General features: G+C 38.8%; 1 protein-coding gene across 2 annotated transcripts in view; it reads left to right on the top strand.

Annotated features, from left to right (window-relative positions):
- chl1b (cell adhesion molecule L1-like b) overlaps window positions 1–27,470 on the top strand; it is a 513,752-nt gene that overhangs the window by 128,142 nt on the left and 358,140 nt on the right. For both annotated transcript variants that reach the window (XM_067998921.1, XM_067998919.1), the window contains exons 2-4: window positions 6,656–6,850; window positions 22,898–23,003; window positions 26,365–26,558. In XM_067998921.1, coding sequence (XP_067855022.1) covers window positions 6,769–6,850; window positions 22,898–23,003; window positions 26,365–26,558 — 382 coding nt within the window. In that variant the 5' untranslated portion in view covers window positions 6,656–6,768. The remainder of the gene's footprint in view (window positions 1–6,655; window positions 6,851–22,897; window positions 23,004–26,364; window positions 26,559–27,470) is intronic.

The raw sequence follows: 27,470 nt of genomic DNA, 5'->3' as shown, positions 1-27,470 counted from the left end.
CTATTGCTGGATCTGACACAACCCATATTTCTATATTGCTTACGAGTGCATCAAGAGTAGATTCTAGTGTACAAGCGGAAAGTTGTTTTTAACATGTAATTTTAGGAGAAAGTATTCAAGTGCATAACTGCTATGTGAAATTCTAAAGATTTGCATATTCAGATTACAGTTCTGGTAGCCTTCAGGACTGACAGTTCATAAGCAAAATTGATTTGCATACAGATTTTTGTCTGTTGTGCCAACATTTCAACATTGGATGGCAACATCATTTTGGATACGCTGAGTACCAAGTTTCATTGATGTTGGGATAAGATGCTTCAGGGAACAATTGTGTTTAAGTATTAAAGTACAGTAAATTTCCAAAATGCATGAAAATTGACTCTTGGTGTTGGCCCCTGAGATTCATGGTTTCTGTAGGCATTAGGTACATGATGTGACTGACATTTTATCAGCCACTTCTAAACCATTTGCAGTACAAAGTTATACATAGCTGCTTGGATTTCAGTTATTGGAATTATCTGGAAAACATCTTATCTTGGCAGTGCGTTAGTAAAAAGCCTACATTATTAGCTCAACAATTCAAAATACATGAGAAGATACTAAGCCTAAGATGGTTTCTTCGGTTAAAATGTAATTCAGTCATCTTCCTGAGGAATGATGGGATGAAATGCTGATTTTGTTAATAAGGATGGCTCAGAACCCCTTGACTCCATTAAGTTCACTCTGATGACCATTAAACATTTTAGGAAGGAGATTGTTTGTTTACTTGGGGCATATCCGATAGAAAGTATAGTATGTCAATTCCACTTTTGATCAACTTCGATAAGATTTATATTAAAAAGTCACCTTTTTACAAAACCATTTCTGTGACTACCACTTACAATCAAAAAATTTAATCAAGGATCATTTTAAGGTCAGATTCCTGGCCTTCTAAATCTTACATAAGTTGAATCTCAATAAAGCTCTGCATGAAAACCATTATCTCAGTCATCAAGTCAAGTGCAAAATCAACAAATAACGGTGGACCTCCATGACATCAATACATGCCAGTAAAGAACCATTCTTTCCTATATTTATTTCAATTTTTATGTTGATTGTACTAAGACCTTAGCCACACACTGTAGTTGGTAACTTCTGTACAAAGCTAAACAGGAATCTAATTAGTGTGTAATAGCATAGGCTGTATCCTGTAAATTTGTATTGCATCTCCATGTTTATGGTGCAGTATTTTGAGTGGAAAAATGTACCTGAAGTCAAACTTAAATTTATTAAATCGTTTGATAATGCCATCATTAGCAGATACTGAAAGTAACGATGTTGTAGTGCAAATTCCTACTGATTGGCCTCAGTACCCCCGTATTAGGGAGAGGAAAATTGACCAGAGATCTTCCTCCCGATTAGTATTCAGCAACCCCAGCTGGAAGTGTGCACGTGTGGATGTCCAACGTGGAGACGATCGAGCTTGGCAGTAGTATGGTTTGAAAGCCTGCCGACACACACGTTGTGTAGACTCATACATGAATAATGGTCCCTTGGGTGAGGTTTCAGCTGAGCACCTATACAACTCTACTTGAAAACACTGAATGCTTTCAGGGGAAAAGAAGGGGAGTAAACCAGAAAAGGATGGAGGAAGAAAATAAATAGCTGCTGACTTTTCTTGTGCTTCCTTCCCCTTGCTATAGTGAAACACTAGGGGAGGTCTATTGTGACCAGATGTCACTGAACATAATTTTTTTCTCTGGTTCCAGAGCTTTCTAGTGTTCTCATTTTTTGAGAGGACAGTAGTGCATGCGTAAGCACTAATGCCAGTGATATTCCACAATAATAAAAAGCAGAAAATGCTGCAAATGCACAGCAGATCAGTCAGCATCCCAGAATGAGAGAGAGTTTAATATTGTGGATGGGACCCTGTGCAATTCCAACATTTTCTGTCTTTATTGCAGATTTGCAGCATCAAGATTTTATTTTTATCTTCAGTGTTTCAAAGGTATTTGATATTGTCACTACTATATTGACCCTGACTGAAAATAGTTTTGGAGTATGGTGAATTTGCAGCCAGTTATATTTTGAATAGACGTTTCAACAGCCCATCATCATCAAATTATAAATACTTCAACAAAAAACGAGTGACAGGCTTCAAAAAGATAGCAGACTCTGGTAAGATGTTCTGCCAACTGACACAAACAACTTAAAGAATGCCAGAAAGGAACTCATTATCATAAAAAAGATGGAGAATAAACAGTAGGAAATAATAAAATACAGATTATTGAGCAAATGAGTTTTTATGAAGGTCTTTCTCATGAGATTTTGAATTACCTTTGGATTTAAATGTCCATATTTCTGAATGAGTTGAGTTCTGAAAGATGATAATGTAGTTTATGATATTAAAGCAACATAGCAAATTTATTAAATTCATTATTCAATAGCATGATAAAGGGCAGAGTGGGGAGAGTGATGGCTTGCGGCGAGAATGGCAGCTCAGTAAGAAATTTGTTTTTCTTTTCCTCTACTCTTTAGATCTTTAGTACATTTTAAATAAATCCTCTTATATTAAAAAAGACCAAAAATGGTTTATAACTAGTGAGGATGGAGGTACAAAACAATAACAAGAGTTGGAACAAAAACAGAAAATGCTGTAACACTCAGCAGGTCAGGCAGCAACTGAGAACAGACAAGTTAATGTTTCAGGTATTGACCATATGTCAAAACTGCATGGAGCTAATACAAACGTTAAACCTTGAATGTGGAACGATAATATGCTTTCAGAATAGGTTTGAGCTGTAAATTCATTGCAGGTATTTTGATGGTTGTGATTCCATCAGAATTCTTCTGTTTGTCTTGTCTATAATGTAATGTTTTATGGAACAGAAATAATAGACTGGGACTAAAATCCTGTGTATGAACGAGTTCTTTCAATTCTCCATCACCAATGGGTTGAGTACCTTTGAATGGTGTTTTACATGCTCGAGAAGGAAAAACTATTGGAGGTATTTATGGAGAAACCCTACCAGCTGGGTGGCTATTTGTTGCCATGTAAGGAACAAATTGAGATGTGAAAATTTGATTGAAAGTCGAAATGCAGGTGTGATTGAAGTTCTTTTTGACAAAGCTATCTGAGAATTGTAAAGCAATTATATTCTAGTTAGTTTTTGCAATTACATCTGAGATATAGAAAACCCTCATAAAATTGGACACATTGCTCATTCTGTTTCCAATAAATAAATATTTAAATATTTATTTATTTTTAAAATTTCCAATGTTAATTGTGTGTTTTTGATTTGTGATACTTCCAAAGTGTCCCATTTCCTTCCCCTCCCTTCCCACTCAGCATCAATCTTTTTTAACCTTGAATGGAATCAATTGTAGAGATCCATGAGCAATTATTGAAAATGAAGGGTTAGAGGTAACATACATATCTGTAGGAAATAGTAATGTTAAAATATCAGGATATATTACAGTAACTATAAAATATGTTTTGTGAAAGAAATTGGCACCTTCCATACCAATTTTATTTGTAAGATAATTGGAATAGATCCACCATTAAACAGTGAGTAGAAATCATGTTAGAGTCCTTGAATAAGTTGCCTGGTAAGGATGCTTAACATGAGTTTTGGATGGCCCAAAGCTATAGTGAGATGTAATATTTTCTAGTTGTATAAGGAAATATTGTGTGTTGCAGTATATGTTGACCAGTACAAACATTTACTGAACTTTGATGCAACTCTTCCTGGTAAATTGCTTACTTTTGCTGATGATTTAAAATGTTATGCGACAGCCAAAACTAGTACAACTTCATGAGTATTCATTACAACATATCTTTTAGAGCAGGTTTGCTGTTGTGCTTTTGGTTAAACCAAATTGTACACTCTGATGTTTCTATTGATCAACCAATCATTGTGACAACCCATCATAATGCTTAAGAGTCTACAACTTTTTGTTTCTTTGGCACTGTGCACATACTTTCTCCCTATAAGGACACACTCCACTTACCTAGGTCTAAAGACTTTAAGCACAGGTTGGCAAAGCTAAAGCTTTTGGGGGGCAAGCACATTGTACTGGTAAGCTTTCTACTGCTTGTCAAGCTAGGACCAACCTATCAGTTGCCTTGTAGGATGACCTTGAACTGAGTGGAAAAAGTCCTGTCCCCACTACACCATATACTGAGCCACATTGCTGTTCCATCATCAACAGTACTCTGGAGTGCAGAGGGGTCAAGTATCAAATTACCATGCCTTCCATGAAGGGTTGACTCACTTCATCCATCACCAGGGGTGTCATCTTGTAGCCAAGTCGTTCCCAAAGAAACCCGACGTATCGCCCTTCTGCTTCCCCATGGAAGATCTTCATTAAGTGGTCATTAGACAACTGACAAATGTGAGTTTGAGCTATCACAAGTTGGACAGCAGATAGCAGGAGCTCCTCACAACCAATATGGTGAGCAGCACAATTCACAATAAAACATGAGTGCATTGTTATGATGCTTCTGACTACTGCATAGTTACATACTATGCCTCAGAAAATGGTGATTCCACCAGTTAGAGGTGTAGAGCTTCAACAGCAACTGTGATCCAATCATTGCAGGCATTCAGCCTTGGACAAATGAACACGTGTTATCATATTCTTCGAGGTAATGCCTTCAGCAGCTGATGACCCAATCCTCAGAATTTCCTTATCAGCTATACAACAAACATCTGTTGTCAGCATGGTGGAAGGATCTTTGCAGGACTGCTTGCAATGTGCCAGCCATCCTGATGTTCTACATGTCTAATGATGTGCACTAAGCTCACATCAGCTGCTTCATGCGAGGGGCTTTGACAAAAATACAAGCTTGCCAAGAGGATGATGTCCCCCTGCCAAGGAACAATTCGTTCGGTGAAGGCTGTAATTCTCCTTCCTGGAAATATTTCAACTTAACAAATGCATTTTACGGCTTGGGCCTGGATCTCTCAAATGAACAAAAGGATCCCATTGCATGTCTAGGAGTTCTGAACCATTGAGGAGAACTGTTTAGAACCCTGCCTCATCATCTATAAGCCTAACCTGCAGTGCGACTTTGCTATCATGGAAGAACCCGATGGTGCTGCAGTGGGACACTTGTTGAAGCACCAATAGGAGGAAGAGGCACAGTTAAAGGGGCAGAAGTGCTCTGACACTTGTGGGGGAATCCAAAACTAGGGACTATAAATGTAAAATAGTCATGAATAAATCCAATAGGGAATTCAGGAGAAACTTCTTAAGCCAGAGAGTGATTAGAATGTGGTAGGGATGGGGATACAGCGATAGGTCTCTCTGCATGATTTTCCTTCATTTACCACTGCGAAACCGCCCAATTTTGAGTCTTATAGTTTCTGGTCACATCACTATGTAAATCGCACAGTTTTCCAGCCTCCACGAAAATGGCCACTTACCATAACCTGACAGGTCTGACAACAACTCATTATAATGCTCTCTCCAGAGCCCGAGGATGCCCTCATGGGTTTGTTCAGGAGCACCAGTCTTGTCAGTCATTGGCATTAGCCCAAAAGAACCCGTTTGATCATGACTGACAGCAGATTTTAGCCAGTTGAAAATTGATTTAGGATCGTTTTTCTGTAATTGCTCACCATAGTGGATGAGCCCACAGATCCCACTTCGTCTCCCTAATGAGATTCTTAGCCTGACAACGTGCTGCATGATTATCTACCTTTGCAGCAGCTTTTGATTAGTGCAAAAAGGTTTCAAGTACCATTGTAAATATCCTATACTTTCGTCTAACAGCTTTTCTTGGCTTGTACGCTCAATGCTTTGAATAGTGAGCATGTTTCTTTCATAAATGTCTGTCATTTCTGCTAACCAAAACTCAGTATGCTTGATGAAGAAAATTATAAACCAGCCATAAATAAGTGTTGCTTCACAATGTTTTAAAATTTCTAATAATATCAACAAAATTTGTTTTGAGATTCCACTTTTTTTCAGTTTCTTGTTACTTGGTTGTAGTATTCGTGGTTTGTGGAATATATTAGCAAACAATAAATAGCTTTGGGAAGAAATAAACTAATTAAGTGGAAATTCAGAATACTTGGTAAACCATATGTGAATAATCCCCTTAGAACTCAAAACTCCTTACATCAAATGCTGCTTCTGACTTGGAGATGAGAGAGTTTTGCCAAAGACAATAGGAGGTATGAAGAGTCTGTTGTACATCATTTTTTGAATAAACTATTCCTAAAGACTTTATATTTTACTTGTATATACAATTTATTTCATCACCTTTGTGAGTCTTTTATTCAGAATGTCTGAAAATTGAGATCCCCTCCAGCAGTAAAAACAAATCCCAGAAGGAGCAATGTGAATTACTTCCTTTACCCTATCACTGTGCTGTCACAGTAATCTGATTGCATAAAGTTCAATGTTCTGTTTGTCTGTGTGAAATCAGAACAAACTGAGAAAACTGGACTTGCTTTTACAGATCTTCTGTGGCAGAAAGTGGATGTGAGAGCATTGCATTATATTTTCTACACTAAAATTATGTATCTCCAAAAGTGAGAAAAAACTAAATTGCATTCCTGGTAAGACTACACAATGTCTTGTAACCCTTTGGGTTTACTTCAGTTTAGTTGCCTTGTAGTGTATGTGGATTAATGTTGATTAATTTTCACCCTTTATACCTCTCCAGATTCTGGTCAGTGACTCATGGCTGTGTGCTAGTCTGAACTAAAGATCAGTGGAGTCACAGGAGAAATCGTCACGTTTCCTTTTGGATCTTGTTTGATCTCCGAAGCACTGAAGATGCTACCAAACATAAGAACTTTCCTATTATGTTTGCTGTGCTGGTCCAAGTGGAGCTCATCAATGGAGATTCCAGAAGAGGGTAAGACAAAATTAATTAAAAACCTGCTTTTTGCTTCATGTTCATTGTTCTGGAGATTTGGTTTTAAGAAGTGTGGAGTCAAATGTGATAGTGGTATTATTCCCCTTTACATGCAGTCAAAAGAAATTAATGAATGATTAATTTTAGAAAATGTTTGTAAAATAGAATGGTGTCGGTGTGTCTCTATTATCCTGGGCAGTCGCTTAGATGGTACAGTTGGAAATGATTTGCATAAAGAACCGGTTTGAATTTGCATTCAGTATTGTAATAGTAATCGTCTGGTCTCTCATTGTGATGAAAAACACAATACTCAAAATGTTTGTAAGCTGATGTAATTGCTATATTAAAAATCAGTTCACGTATAAACTAAGAAAATTTATTTAGGAATCAGAAGTTAAAGTGAGGAAAAATCCGTTTTTTGCATAAAACTTTGTAGCAGAATCCAGTCAGGCTTTGTAATTGTGTGATCCAGTTACAACCAGCTACTGACATGCAATAAATTATTGATGAGACTGATCCATTATTCAGGCTTTTAATGTAGCTGCTGGGCATGGCAACATAAATGTTCATTAACAGGGCACACCATATACGCAGTGTAAAAATCCAACCATTTATAATGAGAAGGATAACTGATCAGTTAATGAAGTGGCTGTCATTGTGGTTTCATAAATGCAGTGTTGCAACTGAGTCATTCAGTGTATTACACACTCTACTAATTGGTGGATTCACTGCCAGTGGTGTTCATGGTTTTCTTTTTAATTATAAAGCCATGTAAACGTATGAGAGTAAAATAAGAAATGCACTGTTTTATAAAAGTGGTTAAAGAGAAAATGGCATATGACTGAAGATCCCAAATTCTTCAATGTTTTAACTTTTTAATTTTCCTAAGTAAATTAACGTATACGATAACAGTAGCAAATCTGAGAAGAGTGAAGTGGATTAATCGCTCAGCTGCTTGCAGTGTTGAGTTTGATGGATCTAATATTTGTGTGAGGTAGTATCACAGTGTAATTAGAGGAAATTAAATTAACTTTTAGCTATTAAATTGTCAGATTAGTTTGAACTGCTCACCAAAATGTTGCTGGACAGCACTGCCTTACATTAAATAAAACAAGGAATTAGGCTCCATTGTAACATATTTTTCAAAGTATGTTTTAAAAGGCAGAGTTCCACCAGAAGCCAGAATTGCTAATTCTGTCATACCACTAACAATGTGGAGAATATTGCTTGTCTGGTCCCAGTCACGGGGGAGCGCTGGGTACCTGTACTTAACACTGTTAAAACCGATCATCTTATCCCAGAATCGTAAACCAAAAAAATAAGTGAACAGCAGGAAACTGAACTATCATATAATCTGGCTAATCATACCTTCAACCAGCAAACAAAACAAAATTATGTGCCCTTGAGTTACAATCAGCAACATAAATTTTAAAAATCAAGGAGTATTTATAATAATAATCGAATTGAAAAATGAAGACATTGAGTGACAATAACTTCAGCATTTTTAAATGTGATTATATTAAGCTGTGGAAACACAGATTTAATATATATAAATTAACCTGAAATTACAGGATTGCAATCATTTGTATAGTTACAGCATGAAATAGCAGTACCCAAAGGGGACAATTAACCTGTCTTATCACCATCTACAAACATATTAATTTGTATTAATTTTAAGGGTAGCAGATGACCATGTGCATTTAGGAAATAGTTTTAAAGTGAGTCTTCACTCTTGCATCTTACAAATAGTCTTTATGCTCTTTGGTTTGAAATACTAAAGAAAATGTCAATTAGACGATATGAAGAATGTAATAATGGTTGTTTCCATTTTCCCTTTGCTTACTCTGGATCTAAAGCTTTTGTTCAAGAAAAAAGTAAGTTAAACTGGTACAATTATTGTTGTTGAAAATTTTTGACTGTTCATTGTGGTTCATTACCTGCGGTACTTCACAATCAGCTATCTGCACACAAGTACTGAATATAAGTTCATTACTTGTTTTCTCTCATCCAGAATTGTTCTTAATAGAATTTCTGTACAAAATGCTGGCCCTTGATTTACAGCTAGATGAAAAATTATGAATGCCAGAGGGTTGAGATGACATAAACAGTAAGAGTGAAGCTGAAGCAATTTAAGTGATCTGGATCCCAAAATGAGGTTACAACCTCTAAATCAATACATGATGTATAGATTTTTAATACAGACTTCAAATTCCTTGAAATTGGGATTACACAGTACAAGAAATTTCTTGTCTGATAGGTCTCTCACCTCTAATCTCTTCCACTTTGCTCTCCCATGCACTTTTACACTCTGCATCTTCAGTAGTTTGAAATCAAAATTCATCACACTGTCTCTTACTGCAACTCTTTCTTTCCAAGGAGCTCTGAGTTGTGAAATTACTGTTCTCTGTTAGTCTTTACTTCCTTCTACAACCTTCAAGCTTTTGAAACCCAAACTTGACATCACCTAATCACTACTGCCTGATGTACCACATCTTCAACATTTTTCAACATTAGTGGTTTCATGTCCCATGGGCTTTGGCCCTTCAACCAGTTTCTTAGTTTTAAAAGTTTAATTTTTGTTTCCTGGCACTAACTACAGTGATGGATTAATGGTTGCCAATGACCAGTGCACTCATATCGCTTATCACAGATCAATAAATGATTCTGAAGTAATCACGCCCAAGTTTAGTTGTGATCAGCAATTAATTACAGGAAAAACATTTTTTTAATATGATGAGCAATATAAATAACTTAAAGCAACAACTCCATCGTGTTTAGCAGTCAGAAAGTCCTAGAAAATGCTCTAACAAACTTCTCAGTGCAGATTTGCAGGTGGATAGAACTCTTCTGTCCATACTGACTCCCGTAACCCTTAGAACAGGTCAGCAAGGTTATTACAGAAGGCAGAGTAAGGAATTAAACTGGAATCAAAAAGCAGATGCCCTGCGGGAGGCAGCTCCGAACCACAATGGAAGAACTGGAAGAAATCAAATCAAGGTGGGGATATCTGTCATATAAATTAGATGCTGAAAGCAGTCATGTTCTTGCAGTGCTTTGTGATGTAAAACTACTGAGGGTCCTGTAATCTCACCCATCAACATTGGGGAGTTATGTTTATTTTTAAGAATGCCATACATCAAAAATAAGTCACATTATTAAACCAAAATGAATGACTGTCACTCCTGATGATTGACATTTTGGGTCTTTGTAATGCTAATCACAAACTGCAGTCAAAGACTGAAATATTTTGCTGTGTGCAGTGAAAGCAACAGACTTAATCCTTAGAATGCAATGTTGCTTCTTTTGTATCTACATCACAGAAAGCTGAAGGTTAAAAAAAAATCTACTAGAAATTGCTGTCATACAATAATTGAGAAGAATTAAATATTAAGTGTCAACTTTGAATTAATTTTTCTATGGCAGGAAAATATTGGCAAATATTAAGATGATAGACCCAAAATAAAAATCAGCAAGGATCTTGGGGGTTTTCCAATGGAGCTAAACTGTGATTGTGTCATTTATATTGGTGCTGAAGAACTTTAATACACCAGGTTCATAGATTGTTGAGGAAAACTCTTCTCTGGCGAAGAAAAAAGAGCATTGTGGCTAACAAATACTGTGCTGGGTACGATGGTTTCAGACTTGCTTGTGCCGTGGTTACTCATTGTCTGCTGCTCGAAGTAATAATGGTAACATCAGCCCTGTGATTCAGCAGATGCCACACTAATCTGTATAAAATGAAAAATCATGCATAGGATACTTACTTCCTCTTGCCGTGATTTTTAGTCACGCTTTTGTGTCAACATTTACCATTATGATTTGCTATGTCAGGCTTTCCCATTCAATTTTGCTATGTCAATTGCCATAGTGTCGTTGCAGGCTCTGGTCGCAAGATGGTTCTATGTAGCAATTTTCTGAACTTTCTCCCAACTCAGTTGCTATCTTGTACAGAAAAAAAATGTACATTCAGCAACTGACTGTGGGCAATGGCGTGGTCAATTTACCAGTATTAAGTTAAATACTTAGATTGTACTGCACTGGCCTATGATGAATAGGAACATAGGAACAGGAGAAGGCCATTCAACCCCTCGAACCTGCTCCGTCATTCAGTTAGATCATGGCTGATCTGTACCTCAACTTGATACCCTTACCTAACAAAAATCTGTCGATCTCAGTCTTGAAAGCTCTGATTGTCCCAGCATCCACAGCCTTTTGGGAGAGAGAATTCCAGATTTCTACTATTTTGTGTGAAAATAGCAGCACAAAATAACCTAACAATGGTTTCAGGAGTAAATTTGACAAAACATGAGCATAAATCCTATAAACATAGGTAAAAATATATACTTGGGTTCTTTTTTCATTGAATAATAGTAATGATTGATAGCAGCTTCAAGAGTTCTAAATCTGCATAATTTAATCAGAGTGGAGATCATTTAATTGAAAATAGAAAGGAATAATTGATACTCATTGGACCAAATGCTAGTACATCCTGCACTCCATGGGATTCTACTCAAATTCTACTCGTCACAATGTCCCCTTTACTGACTGCTTAATAGGCCATTCTGATACCCCCAAATGGATCCCATCCACACTGGGACCTGTTCACTGATAGCCTATGTTTTTATTTGCTACTGTTCTTTCTATCATTCCAGCCAACTGACTGTTACTTTAAAATCTGTAATCAATTGGACACAAGTTAAAAAATCATTCTTTTACACACAAATATGCAAGACCTATGTTGCATTTTTATACACCCCAGTCTTATTTTTATATTTTAGTCCCAATCCTTTGTCACGGAATTCCGTTTTGTCTGAACACATGGCCCTGCAATTTGGAACACAGCCGTGTGACGAAAAGTAGGAACCTAAAGATTGATCTTGGACAATTAATGGAAAATTAGAGATTTGATAAACACATGAAAACTGGAAAAGTTCCCAGTTTGATCTATAGCCTTGATGAAAGTGTATATTAGAAGGACAGGGAGCCCTAAGTGTCTTTGATGTCCAAAATGAAGTATTTACAAATGCACATGACAGCCAATATTTATCAAGTTTGATGAACGTTCGGAACTAATCACAGGGGAACAATTATCGTAGTTTAGAATCGCAACAATAAGGAAATGAGCCTTATGACCTTTATAGAAAAATGAACATTTAGGCTATACAGATATGCTGAATGGAAACTTCAATCCCAGGATGCAATAAATATACTTTATACTGAAGCAGTGGTAACTATTTGTGCATGTGGTTTGGTCAAGAGAATGATGGTACTTGACTCTGCCACATAGTTCCCAATCCACATATAAGAAAGCAAGCATATGAGGATATCGCCAGCACAGCCAAAGGGGCTTTTCCATTCAGCTGGGTTGAAACCATGTCTACCACCTTTAGAAACTGGGAGAAGATCAGGAAAAGATTCCACAATATGAAATAAAAAAGCAAGCAAAGTCAAGCTTTAAATTGACAAGCCCACAGGACTAGCAGTGGTGGACCACAGGAGATCAACATGGTAACACTACCTGAAGAAGGTGATGTGGAATTGTTTGTCTCGGAAAGTCTGCAGTGGATGACAGAAGCCAAAGTGGATCTATCCCCCAGTGACTACAATAATAAAGGTGATTTGAATAGACCAATGTTGGATTCCAGACTTCCTAACTGAAGTACAAAGATCAGTGGAACTCTATGCTATATGCATAGTGTTGTGGCCACCATGCACAATGTTTGCTTGGGGAGGATGTGGATGTCCACCTCACCTCCAAATCTAAATTGAATATTTGCATTGTACAGATGGGTACATCCATCTATAACAACCATTGAACAAAGGCTGTATAAGTGAAAATATTTTTGATTCAGGGATTAAATAACATATGGGCATTGCTCCACAATGCTCTGAATTGTGCTATTGACATGGGGAAGAGGCCAAGAAGGATCATCCACTCAGATCTTTTGGCTGAAGACACTTGCAAACACTTCATCCTTGGCTGCTGCATTCACATGCTCCACTATGGTTTAAGATTGAAATGTTCATGGAGCCACCTCCTGCTTTTAGTTGTCCACTTGTCCACCACTATTCTCAATTGCATGTGGTGGCGGTACAGAGCTCTGCCCTGTATAGCCTGCTGCTTTTGGCATATTGCATACAAGTAGCCCTGTGTAGTAGCTTCACTAGGTTTGCACCTCATTCTAAGGTGTGCCTGCTGCTGCTCCTGGCATGGTCTTCAACACTCTGCATTGAACTCCTACGTTGGTGTCCTGGCTTGATAGTGATCAAGGAGTGAGGGATGTGCTTGGCCCTGAGGTTACATACTTTTGTGTTATACCATTGTGCAGCCGATAGCCCACACTGCCTCATGGATGCCCAGTTTTGGGCTGCTAGATCTATCCTTACAATATCCAACAATCTGGTTGCTATTCTTATGTTATTTTTACACCATAGAGTCCATAAAAAGTGGAATGTACTTCAATTTAATGAAACCTTGTATCTTGCCTCAAATCATTTATGTTTGCACAGTGATGGAATTTCCTAACAATATTTTTGAGAAATGTTTGATTATAGAAAACAGCCTGAGAATTGTAGTCCTTTTTTTTAGATCAGCCTGGCTAACAGAAGAATCCATGAGTACTGCATTTTCTTTGGAGCAGAGTCATTGAATCAGTGTCAAGAATGCAGCAATTTAAGTTGAGCTGAGGATTTACTGAAACTTAATTTGAATCAGATGCTTCCTCTGTTTCATACCAAACTCTCAGCAGGCTCCTGATACTGCGAAACCCCTATTTTGGTGAAGACATTATGTTGTTAAAAATTAGATTTTACTATAAAATGGACCTCTTGTACGCAAAACAATATTCCTTGCAAGGCAGCAATGAATTGCTGCCAATAACTGCTTGTTCATGTTGTTCTGCTATTTGTGCCGGAAATGTTACCATGACCATAAGGAGTTGGTGGAAATTCAGATGAATGGCTGAGTAAAGTCATGATTACAACAAAACAAGACAAGTTTCTTTGTATAATTCCTCCCCACTGAATATCACACAAACATCAGGATCAGGACTGAGCCCTGTCAGAGGCTTCTTCTCCTCCTTTTCATTCTACTCATTGTTTTCCCTCTTCTTCCTCCCTTGGCATTCTCTCCCTTTCCCTCAACTTGTTTCCCTTCCCTTTGCTAGTCTTCCCTTTCCATGTCATCTTCCACCCCTTGCCCTTCCTCTCTTTACCCTTGTCCCTCCTTTGCCTTTCCTTTCCTCTTCCTCCTTTTCCCTTTTCTTCCCCTCTCCATAAGTTTCCGCACAGTGATTGAACACCATCCCTTTTGAGGCAACTAATTACTCCCAGTGTTGAAGATAGTGGGGAAAATTCCTGTACCACTAATATCCATTATTTTCAGGTATCGTGTACTCAATGAAATTCTATATTGTAATATTATATCATTGACTTCTACTGTTTCTATGTATGGCAGTGTTAATGGTGGAGAAGATTAAGATTAAAATTTATAAGACATAATGAATGTTTTGTTACCAGCCTAATTAAGACATTATCTGCTTAATAGCTCACAAAAGACTGGCACAAGGCCAACTTAAACATATTGGGCCGGATTTTGCTGTAAAAGTAACGGTGAGGCTAATAGCACTCACCATTGTGTATGTGCAAATCAGACAGTAACTTCTGGTAGACCGCACATGCGCAGTTAAATACAGAAATATGGAAGTTGCTGTTCAAGATGCCCCGCTCCTCCAAAAGCTGCGTGAAAATGGTATCTCGCTGGCTGACTCACATTCAAATGTATTGAATGGCATGAAGTATCATAGTATCACAATATCATCGTAGGCCCACACAGGAGGAGACCATTCGGCCCTGTGCCGTCTATTTGAAAGAGCTATCCAATTAGTCCCATTCCCCTGCTCTTTCCCCATAGCCCTGTAAATTTTTTCCCTTCAAGTATTTATCCAATTCCCTTTTGAAACTTACTATTAAACCTGTTTCCAACAACCTTCAGGCAGCGCATTCCCAATTGTTACAACCAGCTGCGCGAAAAAATGTTCCCTCACGTCGCATCTGTCTTTTTTTGCCGATCACCTTAAATCTGTGTACTCTGGTTACCAACCTTTCTGCCACTGGAAACAGTTTCTCCTTATTTACTCTGTCAAAACCATTCATGATTTTGAACACCTCTATCAAATCTCCCCTTAAACTTCTCTGTTCTAAGGAGAACAACCCCAGCTTTTCCAATCTCTCTACATAACTGAAATCCCATCATCCTTGGTATCATTCTAGTAAATCTCTTCTGCACCCTCTCTAAGGCCTTGACATCCTTCCTAAAGTGTGGTGCCCAGAATTGAACACAATACTCCAGCTGAGGCCTAACCAGTGCTTTATAAAAGTTTAGTACAACTTCCTTGCTTTTGTACTCAATGCTTCTATTAATAAAGCCCAGGATCCCATATTTTTTAACAGCCTGCTCAACTTGTCCTGCCATCTTCAAAGATTTATGTATATGCAGCCCCAGGTCTCTGTTCCTGTAACCCCTTTAAAATTGTACCATTTAGTTTATGTTGCCTCTCCTCATTCTTCCTACCAAAATGTATCACCTCATATTTCTCTGTGTTAAATTTCATCGAGCATGTTTCTGCCCATTTCACCAGTCTGTCAATGTCCTCCTGAAGTCTGTTACTATGCTCCACATTGTTTACTACATTTCCGAGTTTTGTGTCATCTGCAAACTTTGAAATTATACCCTCGATACCGAAGTCCAGGTCATTAATATATATAAAAAAAAACAGTGATCCTACTACTGCCCCCTGGGAACGCCACTGTATACTTCCCTCCAGTCTGAAAAACAACTGTTCACCACTACTCTCTGCTTTCTGTCCCTTAGCCAATTTTGTATCCATGCTGCCAGTGTCTCTTTAATCCCATGGCTTTAATTTTGCTAACAAGTCTATTATGTGGTACTTTATCGAATGCCTTTTGAAAGTCCATATACACAACATCAACCGCACTACCCTCATCAACTCTCTCTGTTACTTCAAAGAACTCAATCAAGTTAGTCAAACACGATTTTCCTTTAACAAACCCATGCTGGCTTTCATTTATTAGCCCATATTTTCCAACTGCCAATTAATTTTGTTCCGGCTTAAAATCTGTAAAAGTTTCCCCACTACCGTTGTTAGGCTGACTGGTCTGTAATTGCCAGGTTTATGCCTCTCCCTTTTTTGTACAGGGGTGTGACATTTGCAATCCTCCAGTCTCCGACACTGTCCTCATACCTAAGGAGGATTAGAAGATTGTGGCCAGAACCTCCGCAATTTCCACCTTTACTTCCCTCAGAAACCTTGGATGCAGCCCATCTGGACCGGGTGACTTTTTTACTTTGAGTACTGCCAATCTTTTAAGTACCTCTTTATCTATTTTTATCCTATCCAATATCGCTATTATCTCCTCCATTACTGGTACAATGGCAGCAACCTCTTCTCTAGTGAAGACAGATGCAAAATATTCGTTTAGTACCTCAGCCCATGCCCTCTGCCTCCACAAGAAGATCTCCTTTTTGTCCCTAATTGGTCCCACCATTTCTTTGACTACCCTTTTACTATTTATATGTTTATAAAAGACTCTTGGCTACCCTTTTATGTTAGCCGCTAATCTATTCTCAAACTCTCTCTTTACCCCTTTATTTCCTTTTTAGATCTCCTCTGTACTTTCTGTATTCAGCCTGGTTCCCTAATGTATTATGAACCTTACATTTTTTCATAAGCCTTTTTCTGTTTCATTTTAATCTCTATATCATGAGTCATCCAGGAAGCTCTAGTTTTGGATCCCCTTCCTTTCCCCCTCATATGTATGTGTCTACACTGTACCCAAACCAACTTCTTGTTCAATTACTGTTTTGCCTATCAATTTTTGATTCCAATCCATCTTGGCAAAATCCCTTTTTAACTCACTGAAATTAGCCCTCCTCCAGTTAAGTATTTTCACATTTGATTTTTTCTTGTCCTTTACATAATTATTCTAAACCTAATGATATTATGATCACTGTTCCCCAAATGCTCCCCAACTAAAACATGCTCCACCTGCCCCACTTCATTCCCCAGAACTTGATCCAGCACTGTTTCCTTCCTTTTTGGGCTGGAAACACACTGTTCCAGAAAGTGCTTTTGCACACATTTCAGGAATTCCTCCCGCTCCTTGCCCTTTAAACTGTCACAGTCCCAGTCTATACTGGGATAATTGAAGAACCCTGTTATCATTACTCTATAGTTCTTGCATCTTTCTGTAATTTGCCTGCAAATTTGCTCCTCGAGCTCCATCCCACTATTTGGTGGCCTATAGTATAAACCCAGTAGCATAATAGCTCCTCTATTGTTCCTTAATTCTAACCAAATGGAGACTGTCTTTTACCCCTCAACTACATCATCCCTTTCCAATGTTATAATAGTTTCTTTGATCAACACTGCCGCCTCCTCTCTCCTTTCTTTCCTTCCCTTCCTTCCCTATCTTTTCCAAATACATTGTAGCCAGGAATATTAAAGTACCCAATCCTCCCCTTCTTTGAGCCAGGTCTCTGTTATTGCCCACTATATCATAGTCCCATGTGCCCATTTGGCGACTTGAAACTGCAGCTCACCAACCTTGAGTACCACGCCAAGTGCATTTATGCACATGCGCTCCAAACTCATCTTAGTCTGCCTCACATTTACCCCCTGTCCGATCCCTCCTATTTCTGAACTCATCTTTACTCTAGTGCTATTTGTCCCTCCCAGTCCCCTGTGCACCTTGTTTCTTCTCTCTAGAATTTCATCCTGGTGCCCATCCCCCTGCCAAACTAGTTTAAACTCTCCCCCACAGCAGTAGTTAGCTCCCTGCAAGGACATTGGTCCCAGCTCTGTTGAGGTGCAACCCATCTATCTTGAACAGATTCCTCCTACCCCAGAAGTGGTCCCAATGCCCCAGGAATCTGAAACCCTCCCTCCGGCACTATTTGTCAAGCCACACATTTACCTGTCTTACCCTACTATTGCTATTCTCACCAGCGCGTGGCACTGGAGTAATCCAGTGATTACTACCCTTTTGAGGTCCTGCTTTTTAACTTTCTCCCTAGCTCCTGAAACCCTGACTGCAGGACCTCAACCTTTTTCATTCCTATGTCAGTGGTTCCCACATGGACCACGACTTCTGGCTGTTCCCCTCTCCTCCCCAAGAATGTTCTGCACCCTCTCAGTAATGTTCTTTACCCTGGCACCAGGGAGGCAACACATCACGTGGGCGGTTTCAGAAATGCCTGTCTACCCCCCTGATTATCGAATCCCCTATAACGATTGCATTTCTTTTGCCTCCCTGTGCAGCCAAATCTCTCACGGTACTGTGGATTTGCCCCTGACTGCACTCCCTCGAGGTGTCAACACTCTCATTAGTGTTCAACACCGAATACCAGTTTGTGAGTGCCACATTCCCAGGGGACTGCTGCAATGCCTGCCTGTTCCTCCTTGTCTGTCTGGTGGTCACCCACTCCCTCACTGCCGGAATTCTCTGTAGCTGCGGGGTGACCACCTCCTGAAATGTGCTATCCATGAAACTCTTGTAAGCTCCAGTACTTACCTCATAGATACGGACTAAATGTGCCCAAAAAAATTTAGGGCTTGTCTATTCCAGTGTAAGTTTTAATGGCGTGGTGAGTCTTATTTACTGCCAAACAACCTCTCTGGCACTGAAAATTAACTTTTACAAGTGTGGAGTCTCATTCCTTTGCGTATTAATTATTGATGATTCTTCAATCTGATTGTTTAAGGAGATACACAACTGTTTTCACTGTTCACACAGCCCCAGATGCTATGTAGAGTGCGCCACGACACTTGGCTGTCCCAATGATAGCAACTTGCAGTGCAAAACCCCAAAGAAAGTCTATGGGCACGTACAAATCTAATGAATGGCTGGTGCTGTTCGTTCACTGCTCACTGCAAAGTCCAGGCTATTGTAAACTTAGCAGTTTAAATTGTGAGCAGATGCACATTTTCATCTTTTAATTATTTTGTTGAAGCAGTTACAGGTTTGCTGCCAAAACTATAGCACAAACATAAATTGTTATACATGAACATAACTATTGAAAATATTTGCAGTTCATTGGTATCTGAGAGACATTAAATAAAGCGCTATAAAGACAAGTGACCATTATGGGCGGAGGACGAATTACCTTAGATCATTGAGCTCATTTCCAAGTGATGTGATTTCTAAATACACTTCTAGGAGTGTCTTCATGTGGAGATGCCGGTGATGGACTGGGGTTGACAATTGTAAACAATTTTACAACACCAAGTTATAGTCCAGCAATTTTATTTTAAATTCACAAGCTTTCGGAGGCTTCCTCCTTCGTCAGGTAAATTTACTATAACTTGGTGTTGTAAAATTGTTTACAGGAGTGTCTTCAGTTGAGCTCAGCTGTGTCTAAATATCACAAGGAACAGGATTCTGAGGCTGGAGGATGAAATGTGTTGTATCATAGAAGTGACTGGCAGACTTCCTTCTCGATGCATAACCCACCCCCCTCCCATAGCTACTTTTATCCTTTCACTGTCATTGACCCTTGTTTGTGTGCATTTCCTAACGTTCAAATATTGTCTCTTGCCTCAGAAGAAACTGTTTCATTTTTGTTTTTGAGACTGTGAATTTCCTGAAAATAATTATAGCCCCACTTCATCTACTTTATTATTTGTTGATTTTACTTGTCTTCCTCCCAAAGGTTCTGGTGACCTCACTCTGTTGATTTCATTTATAATTTATACTCCTGTACTTTCTGTTGTTACACATGTCAACTCTCATTATGTGCTGAGGTGATCAGCCATTCTCTGCTTTAAGAGCAAAAATTAAGTTTTATCTATAACAAGATATGTTTACATGAATGCTAGTAGCATTAAAATGAAGTGCTGGAACTGGGGGTTCTTGTGGCAGTAGGGGACCATGATGCGCTGAGAATATCAGAAATATGGCTAAATCTAGGGGATCAAAATAATTATAACATTCAGATGTGCAGAGTGTTTCGAAAAGACAGAGTGGACAAAAAAGGAGGCAATGTAGCCCTATATGTTGGACTTCTGGGGAGGTAAAAGGAGTTGATTATGTGGGAAATGGAAATTACAAATTAGATTACTCTGGATAGACATTGCAAATGCTAAAAAATCAGATCTAACATGAAGGGTATGCTAGAGACCAGTGGGTCAGCATAAGACAGAGGACAATTTGCTCAATGAAAAGGCAGGATGGGTATTTGTGAATAGGGAAGTTATTTTACTGCAAGACTTCAATCACAAAAATAAACTGGGAAAATCCAAGTTGTTTCAAGTCAGGGTTGGCAGATGGACTGCTTGACTGCTTCTTGACCCAGTGCATCAAGAAAACCATGGGGAGCAAGCTCATCTTGATCTGGTATTTCTTAATGACCCAGAATATGGAAGTCATAGAGTGATCACAGAATCGAGGAGTCATAAATACCCAGGACCAGGAGCTTGTTACATAACTGCAAAAGGGCTAAAACTGATGAAATGAAGAAACAGCTAAAGCAAATAAATTGAGGAAGGTTGTTCAACGCTTCAACAGAAAATCAATGGAACACCTTTAAAGGTATAATGGTGAGCATGAGGGATACATACATTCCCAAAACCAAGAAGCCTATATTAAGCAAACATGACCATAAATGGATCAACAGACAAATTAAAAGTAAGATGAAGTGAAAAAATGTCCTGTACAAATCCCGTAGGGAGAAAGGGGGAGGGAATCAGTGCAGGAAAATGCAGAAACAAGTTGAAAGGAAATGAGGTGAAAGTCCTAGACAGGCTAATTGGGCTCAAGACTTATAAATCCTAGGGATAGATTGTGTTTATCACAGAATGCTGAATTCGATTTGGTGAGAGATTTGTGAAACACTGACGATCATCATGAGGGAGTTATTGGATGCTGGGGAAGTACCAGAAGATTGAGAATAGGATAGTGTGGTGTCCATATTCAAAAATAGTGATGAAACAGACATGGCCAACTATTGAATATTAGTCTCACTTCCATACCATGTAAAATAATAGAATTGATTTTCGGGAGTAAAGTGATATAGCATCTGTGCAATAATAATCTAGTTATGAGCAGTTAGCATGGATTCACACAGGGAAAATCCTGCCTGACCAACTTCCTCAACATCTTTGAGGACGTGACAACCCAAGTAGACTATGGTAAGCCCCAAGACATTGTGACAAAGTTCCACCCATAAGGCTATTAATTAAATGCAAAGCTGTGGGAATTCAGGATGAACCCTGGGAATGGATAAGAAACTGGTTGAAGGGTAGGAAACAATGAGTACTCATTAGAAGGGTTTTGTCAGAATGGGGGGACGTACTGAGTGAGGTGCCTCAGGACTCGTTGGTGGGACCACTACTGTTTCTAATTTACATGAATGACCCAGATTCGGAAACTCAAGGCAAAGTGGTCAACTTTGACACCAAACTAGGATGGTTAGTGAAATTGGAACAGACATCTCAGAGATTCTAGAATGAGTTGGGCAACATGTTTAATCGGGCAGACAATAGCAGATTAAATTTAATACAGACAAGCGTAATGGTATGGAAAAAAATTAAACTGCTGGAATAAACCTAGGGGGACACAGATTGAGACTAGGACAGCTATCAGGAAATTCTTCTTCATACAAATCAACAGATGGAGTCGTGGTGGAAAAAACCCTGTAATCATTTAAGAAACAATTGGATGCTATAATGGGGGACATTAGGATCTCTCTGGTTGGATGAATCTCGATGGACCAAATGGCCTTCCTCATCCGTAATTATCTTGTGACCTGGTGGTTAAACATTTACAGTATTGATAGCATATTTATATGTTGATCATACATACGAAAGTAGAAGCAAAAACCTGAAAGGCCTTCACCATTTTTAAATGTATTATCAAAGAAAGGATTTATTTATCCCATATTGAATCAAAGTGGAACTGTACTTCAGTGCAAATATTGTAATTTGATTTTACTTGTGCTGACTGTAAAAGTGCATTATAACACTAAAAGCACCCGTTTAACCTCCATTCTTTGAATATGCAGTTGGTACAACTTTTAATTCTTAAACCTTTTAGTTAAATTAATTTAATTTAACTAAATTAAATGAATTTAATTAAATAAACTTTTAATCAACCCTTAAATTTAGCTTTTTCTTCGGCAAGACTTACACTGCCTCTCCATTTGATCATCTGATTGAAAAGAACTAATCCACTTGTCAACTGTTTTCAATCAGCAGTCGAGCAGGCCAGTAAATCACACTGTGTGTACATTTTAATGTTCATTTACGGGACTCTGCCATTTCTCTTGTCAAAACATAATACAGTATCAGTACAGCTATTGTTAGACTGAGCACTTCCAATAAAATAGAGGTATTAGGGCTCTATCTCTGACTTGTTGGTATTCCGGAGGTATGAAATCAGCACTTGTACAAGAACAGATGGATTTTAATTTTCATAATAGGTCAAACTTATTGTTTCTATTTATTAATCTATCGTGGTCTGTCAAGTGTTTCTATCTATTAATCTGTCGCATAATCTTTCATGCTACGGGTATTTTTAGATCACCGTGTGCAGACGTTAAAATTAAATGTTCCTGTGAATCTTTACCACAATCCTTTGTTTTAAAAAATAAACCCAAGCTAAGAATTAATATTCTTTAATTTTGTATGCATTTCAGGGAATAGTTCTGAGAATTATAATGATCATAACATTACAGGCAGCTTTTGCAAATTATTTTCATATATCTATAAGGCATAACTCCAATGGGAAATGGATTTATAAAAATATTCATTAAAACTTTATTACTATGTTCTAGCTATGACAGCAGCTTCTGCAACTTGACCTCTAAGGCCTCAATTTTGCATATGGTATTTGAATTCAGCTCACACAAACCTTTAAGAGAAGAATTATTTAGCTGTTATTGGGAGTACTTAACAGATTTTGAATTCTGGTTGACCTTTTTATTTCATTGTTGCCATATAAGTAATTATATACTTTAAAATATTTTTCCAGTTCAGCAGCCTCCAACTATAACAGACCAATCGCCCAAGAGGCACGTTGCATATCCAACAGATGATTACATTATCAAGTGTGAAGCCAGAGGAAATCCAGCACCTCAGTAAGTATTTCCATCTGTACATTTGTATTATGGCTTTTATTTAGAGCATTGCATTACTAGTGAGCATAATTGTGTTTATTTTGCTGTGTTAGGTATTTATCTGATTAAAACTTTTGTATCTGGCACATGCCCACAGACCCTGGAAAAGTGTCCCACCAAAGTGTCAGTAGGGTGTGAAACATGAAAATTGAATCAAATTTCACATTCAGTAGAAAGCAACCCAATAATTAAAACGAAAAACACTTAATTCAGTGTATCTCAAAAAAAAATCCCTCCAGAAAGTTCAGCTTTGTTTGTGCTTCCTGATAGTTCTCCATTTCCAATTTGATTATCCTCTCTGCTGCCATTGCAGTCAGTCGTAAATTTTACCCCAACCCTTCCACTCTCTCCTTGTCACTTTTAGTTGCTATCTGTTGCTCCTTTACGGACTCTACAATAGCTCCCTCCCACCTTGTTCAAAGTCCTTAACATTGAATACTGTTCTGTTCTGTTACTGTATATTAAGGCCTGTAAAAAAGATAAGTAATGGAAATTGAGGAGACAACATGTGCGATAGCTATGCAGAAAGATTAGGAGACACATAGAAGACAGAGGGAAGGAGAGACTGGCACAAAGAGTAAGAAAAGGAGTTGGGGCCAAGTGGAGAAGTACACACCACAATGATAAAAATATATGACTGCTACTGAGAGAAGGAGAGAGAGAATAAAATGATGGAAGATGAACAGTAAGATGGAGAGAGCAACAAAAAGAATTGGAGATTTGAAAAGACTGAGAGACATGATTGTTAGGAGACAGATTTTTATGGCAAAGCCACAAGAGATCAACTGGTATTTATTAAGTTACTGACTCAAAACAATCTCATTTTACTCAGCTCATACAGCTCATGTTGGGCCCTGAAGTTCTTGGATCGCAATTATGCAGAAATTATGCCAAACTTTACGGCAGTTCTGTGGCAATCTTGTCAATGGAAACTTAAACAGAAATTCCCTGTGGAGGTCATTTTTTGACGTCAGAATGTAAAACCAGCATAAAATAAATGCAAATACAATGCCACCAATAGGGGTAATGGCGAGTGGGCTGCTATCTTCTGTGATGATGCCTCACTCTGAGCCTCTTGCTTCTGCTGCTGCCCTTCTTCTTCCATGATTATGCAGGATATCCATTGGGAAGGCCATTCTAGCTGCTTAGTCCTTCTGAATGTATTGGGGTGGAGGAGGGGGGCACTTGGTTAAGTATGGAGCAGGTCTCAAAAGATCAGAAGAAAATTGCTATCAAACTCCAGAAATTTCAGTTGTGCTGTTATCAGATGAATTTGGGCTGTGCTGTGCCTACATCTTTGCTCATAAATTTACACCAATTCATTATTTGCATAAATGCAGGAGACTCGCGTGAGCTGGTCTTTGTTATGGGGTGGAGCAATGTAAATAGCCTAAAGGAGGGTTTCAGTGGATGTATCTTGGAAGCGATGCAAATTGTTGAGGATGTTTGTATGAAGAAATGTTTCAGTGTAAAACCGGCGTAAATCAGTTATGCGCAGATTTCCTTGTGGGGGGAAAGAAACGCAGCTCTTACCCTGTAGTTACACCAAAATGTTCCAGGAAAATTCCAGGTGAGGGCTTCTGCAGAGCTACCAGTGTTGATAGAACTGCATCCCAACATCAGCCACTAACTTCAGAGCAGGAAAGAGTGTCCCTAAATTTTTTTTTATTCGTTCATGGGATGTGGGCGTCGCTGGCAAGGCCAGCATTTACTGCCCATCCCTAATTGCCCTTGAGAAGGTGGTGGTGAGCTGCCTTCTTGAACTGCTGCAGTCTGTGTGGTGAAGGTTCTCCCACAGTGCTGTTAGGTAGGGAGTTCCAGGATTTTGTCCCGTCGACGATGAAGGAACGGCGATATATTTCCAGTCGGGTTGGTGTGTGACTTGGAGCGGAACGTGCAGGTGGTGTTGTTCCCATGTGCCTGCTGCCCTTGTCCTTCTAAGTGGTAGAGGTCGCAGGTTTGCGAGGTGTTGTCGAAGCCTTGATGAGTTGCTGCAGTGCATCCTGTAGATGGTACACACTGCAGCCAGTGGTGAAGGGAGTGAATGTTTAGGGTGGTGGATGGGTTGCCAATCAAGCGGGCTGCTTTGTCCTGGATGGTGTCGAGCTTCTTGAGTGTTGTTGGAGCTGCATTCATCCAGGCAAATGGAGAGTTTCCATCACACTCCTGACTTGTGCCTTGTAGATGGTGGAAAGGCTTTGTGGAGTCAGGAGGTGAGTCACTCGCCGCAGAATACCCAATCCACAGCCTGCTCTTGTGGCCACAGTATTTATGTGGCTGGTCCTGTTAAGTTTCTGGATGTTGATAATGGGGGATTCGGCGATGTTAATGCCGTTGAACGTCAAGGGGAAGTGGTTAGACTCTCTCTTGTTGGAGATTGTCATTGCCTGGCACTTGTCTGGCGCAAATGTTACTTGCCACTTATCAGCCCAAGCCTGGATGTTGTCCAGGTCTTGCTGCTTGTGGGCACGGACTGCTTCATTATCTGAGGGGTTGCGAATGGAACTGAGCACTGTGCAGTCATCAGTGAACATCCCCATTTCTGACCTTATGATGGAGGGAAGGTCATTGATGAAGCAGCTGAAGATGGTTGGGCCTAGGACTCTGCCCTGGCAAGAATTTATGTCAGTAAACACTAAGGTGCAATAGTTGTCTACTAGGTGAATACACCAGCCAGGGGAAGGATAAACTGTCCCAGATTTCCCTTCAGGTTAGCAACTGATAGTGCTTTATACTTTTGGTTTTGGTTTAAACCAGCAACGAGTGGAAATAGTGATGACAGGTTTGGAACTTTTATGTTTATTTTTAATGAAAGTTGAATTTTAAGCTTTTGCTTTATTTTTTTTCAGTTAATACTGTACAACAATAATAACATGATGCCCTTTCCCACACAAGCTAGTATATTTATTTGATGTTTAAAAAGTCTCTTGTTTGACATAAAAAAAGTATCCTGTTTATGTATCCAGGACATGAAAAGTTCCATGTGTTTTTGCCTTTATCCTTTGGCTGATGTCTTTTCATGCAATTTTATTTAAAATTGTTTTCAAGTGTACATTTATTTCCATACATTTAGTATCAATGAGTGGCTTTATTTACTCTATCAGTGCTAGTTTCAGCATCATGACGCTCGAGCAGAAAACAAATCAGGAAAATAGAAATTTCCTTGTATCAACAATTTAAGGGTATCAAATGCTGTGTTGCAGCTTGACTTGTCTTTTTGCTCCATGGAAATTCTGAAATTTAAGTAGATGAATTTGTAATTCAGAAAGACCAAGTGTGCACCTCAGAAAATTCAGTAAATCTTTCTTGGTTTTTATCCTAGTTTTAAGTGGACAAAGGATGGCAAAGAATATGATCCATCACAGGACCCTAATGTGACCACAACCTTAAACTCAGGAACATTCACAATCAAAAACAACAACGGAAATTTGAAGAATTTTCAGGGAAAATATCGTTGTTACGCTGGCAATGAACTGGGGATAGCAATATCCGAGGAAATTGTTTTTATCACTGAACGTAAGTTCTTCTTGATTTCAGTTGCTTCTTTTTAATTGTTTTATGGAAATCTAAGAGCTGAAGGAATTGTTTTGAATTTAGTGTTACTGATCTATATATGCTTTATTCAGCACATTTAAAAATGATTAGACAATCTATAAGTGAGATCTCTTTGGGGTCGAAATGGTTCCAAAATAATACCCCAAGTGACTGAAACTTGGAAACAGGTTATAAAAACAGTAGTCCGATTCTTGAACCAGTCAGGTCTGCAGTATTCCAGAACACTGTTAATGATAGACCAGCCAGCCTGGCTCACTAATGGATTTCTCCCACTCAGTTCGACTTCAAGGAAATGTTCCAATGGTTACGGTAGTCTGAACAAGAAGCAAAAGGAAGCAGCATTGGTAAGCTGGTTTTAGTGGTTAAAATCCAGCAGTATCCCTATGCACACTGAGAGGTTCCCAAGCCTTGGCTTTGCTAACCTGGAACTAAGTTTTTTGGACTACGGTAAGTGGGATTATCCCTGTGGGAAGAGAGTGTGCAGTCCATATTGAGCAAACAAAAATTTCCCATTAGCTTGACTCGGAGACTCTCTGCATGTGTCAAACACCCAGCTGATCAAAAAGAAATAGACAACCTGTATCAACTTTTTACACAATATATATGTCTAGTGTGAGCTTAATATTACCACCCAGCTAAAAAAAAGAAACCTCGTTGTAGATGTTTTTGAAAACACAAAGGGCCCAAATATCCTGGATCGTACTTACACGGAAATTATGCTAAAATTTACATTGGTTTCCGTGCTGATCTTGCCAACGGGAATCTATGTCAAAATTTCCTGCGGAGCTCATTTGCCTACACTAGAATGTAAAACAATTGCAAATGCAGCGCCACCAATAGTGGTGATAGCAAGTGGGCTTCTGCATGGCGCCT

The sequence above is a fragment of the Heptranchias perlo genome, chromosome 17 (assembly GCF_035084215.1).
Source record: "Heptranchias perlo isolate sHepPer1 chromosome 17, sHepPer1.hap1, whole genome shotgun sequence".
In the NCBI taxonomy this organism is placed as follows: Eukaryota; Metazoa; Chordata; class Chondrichthyes; order Hexanchiformes; family Hexanchidae; genus Heptranchias; species Heptranchias perlo.
Note: the sequence above shows the minus strand (reverse complement) of the source record. Positions and strands in the feature narration are given on the sequence as shown.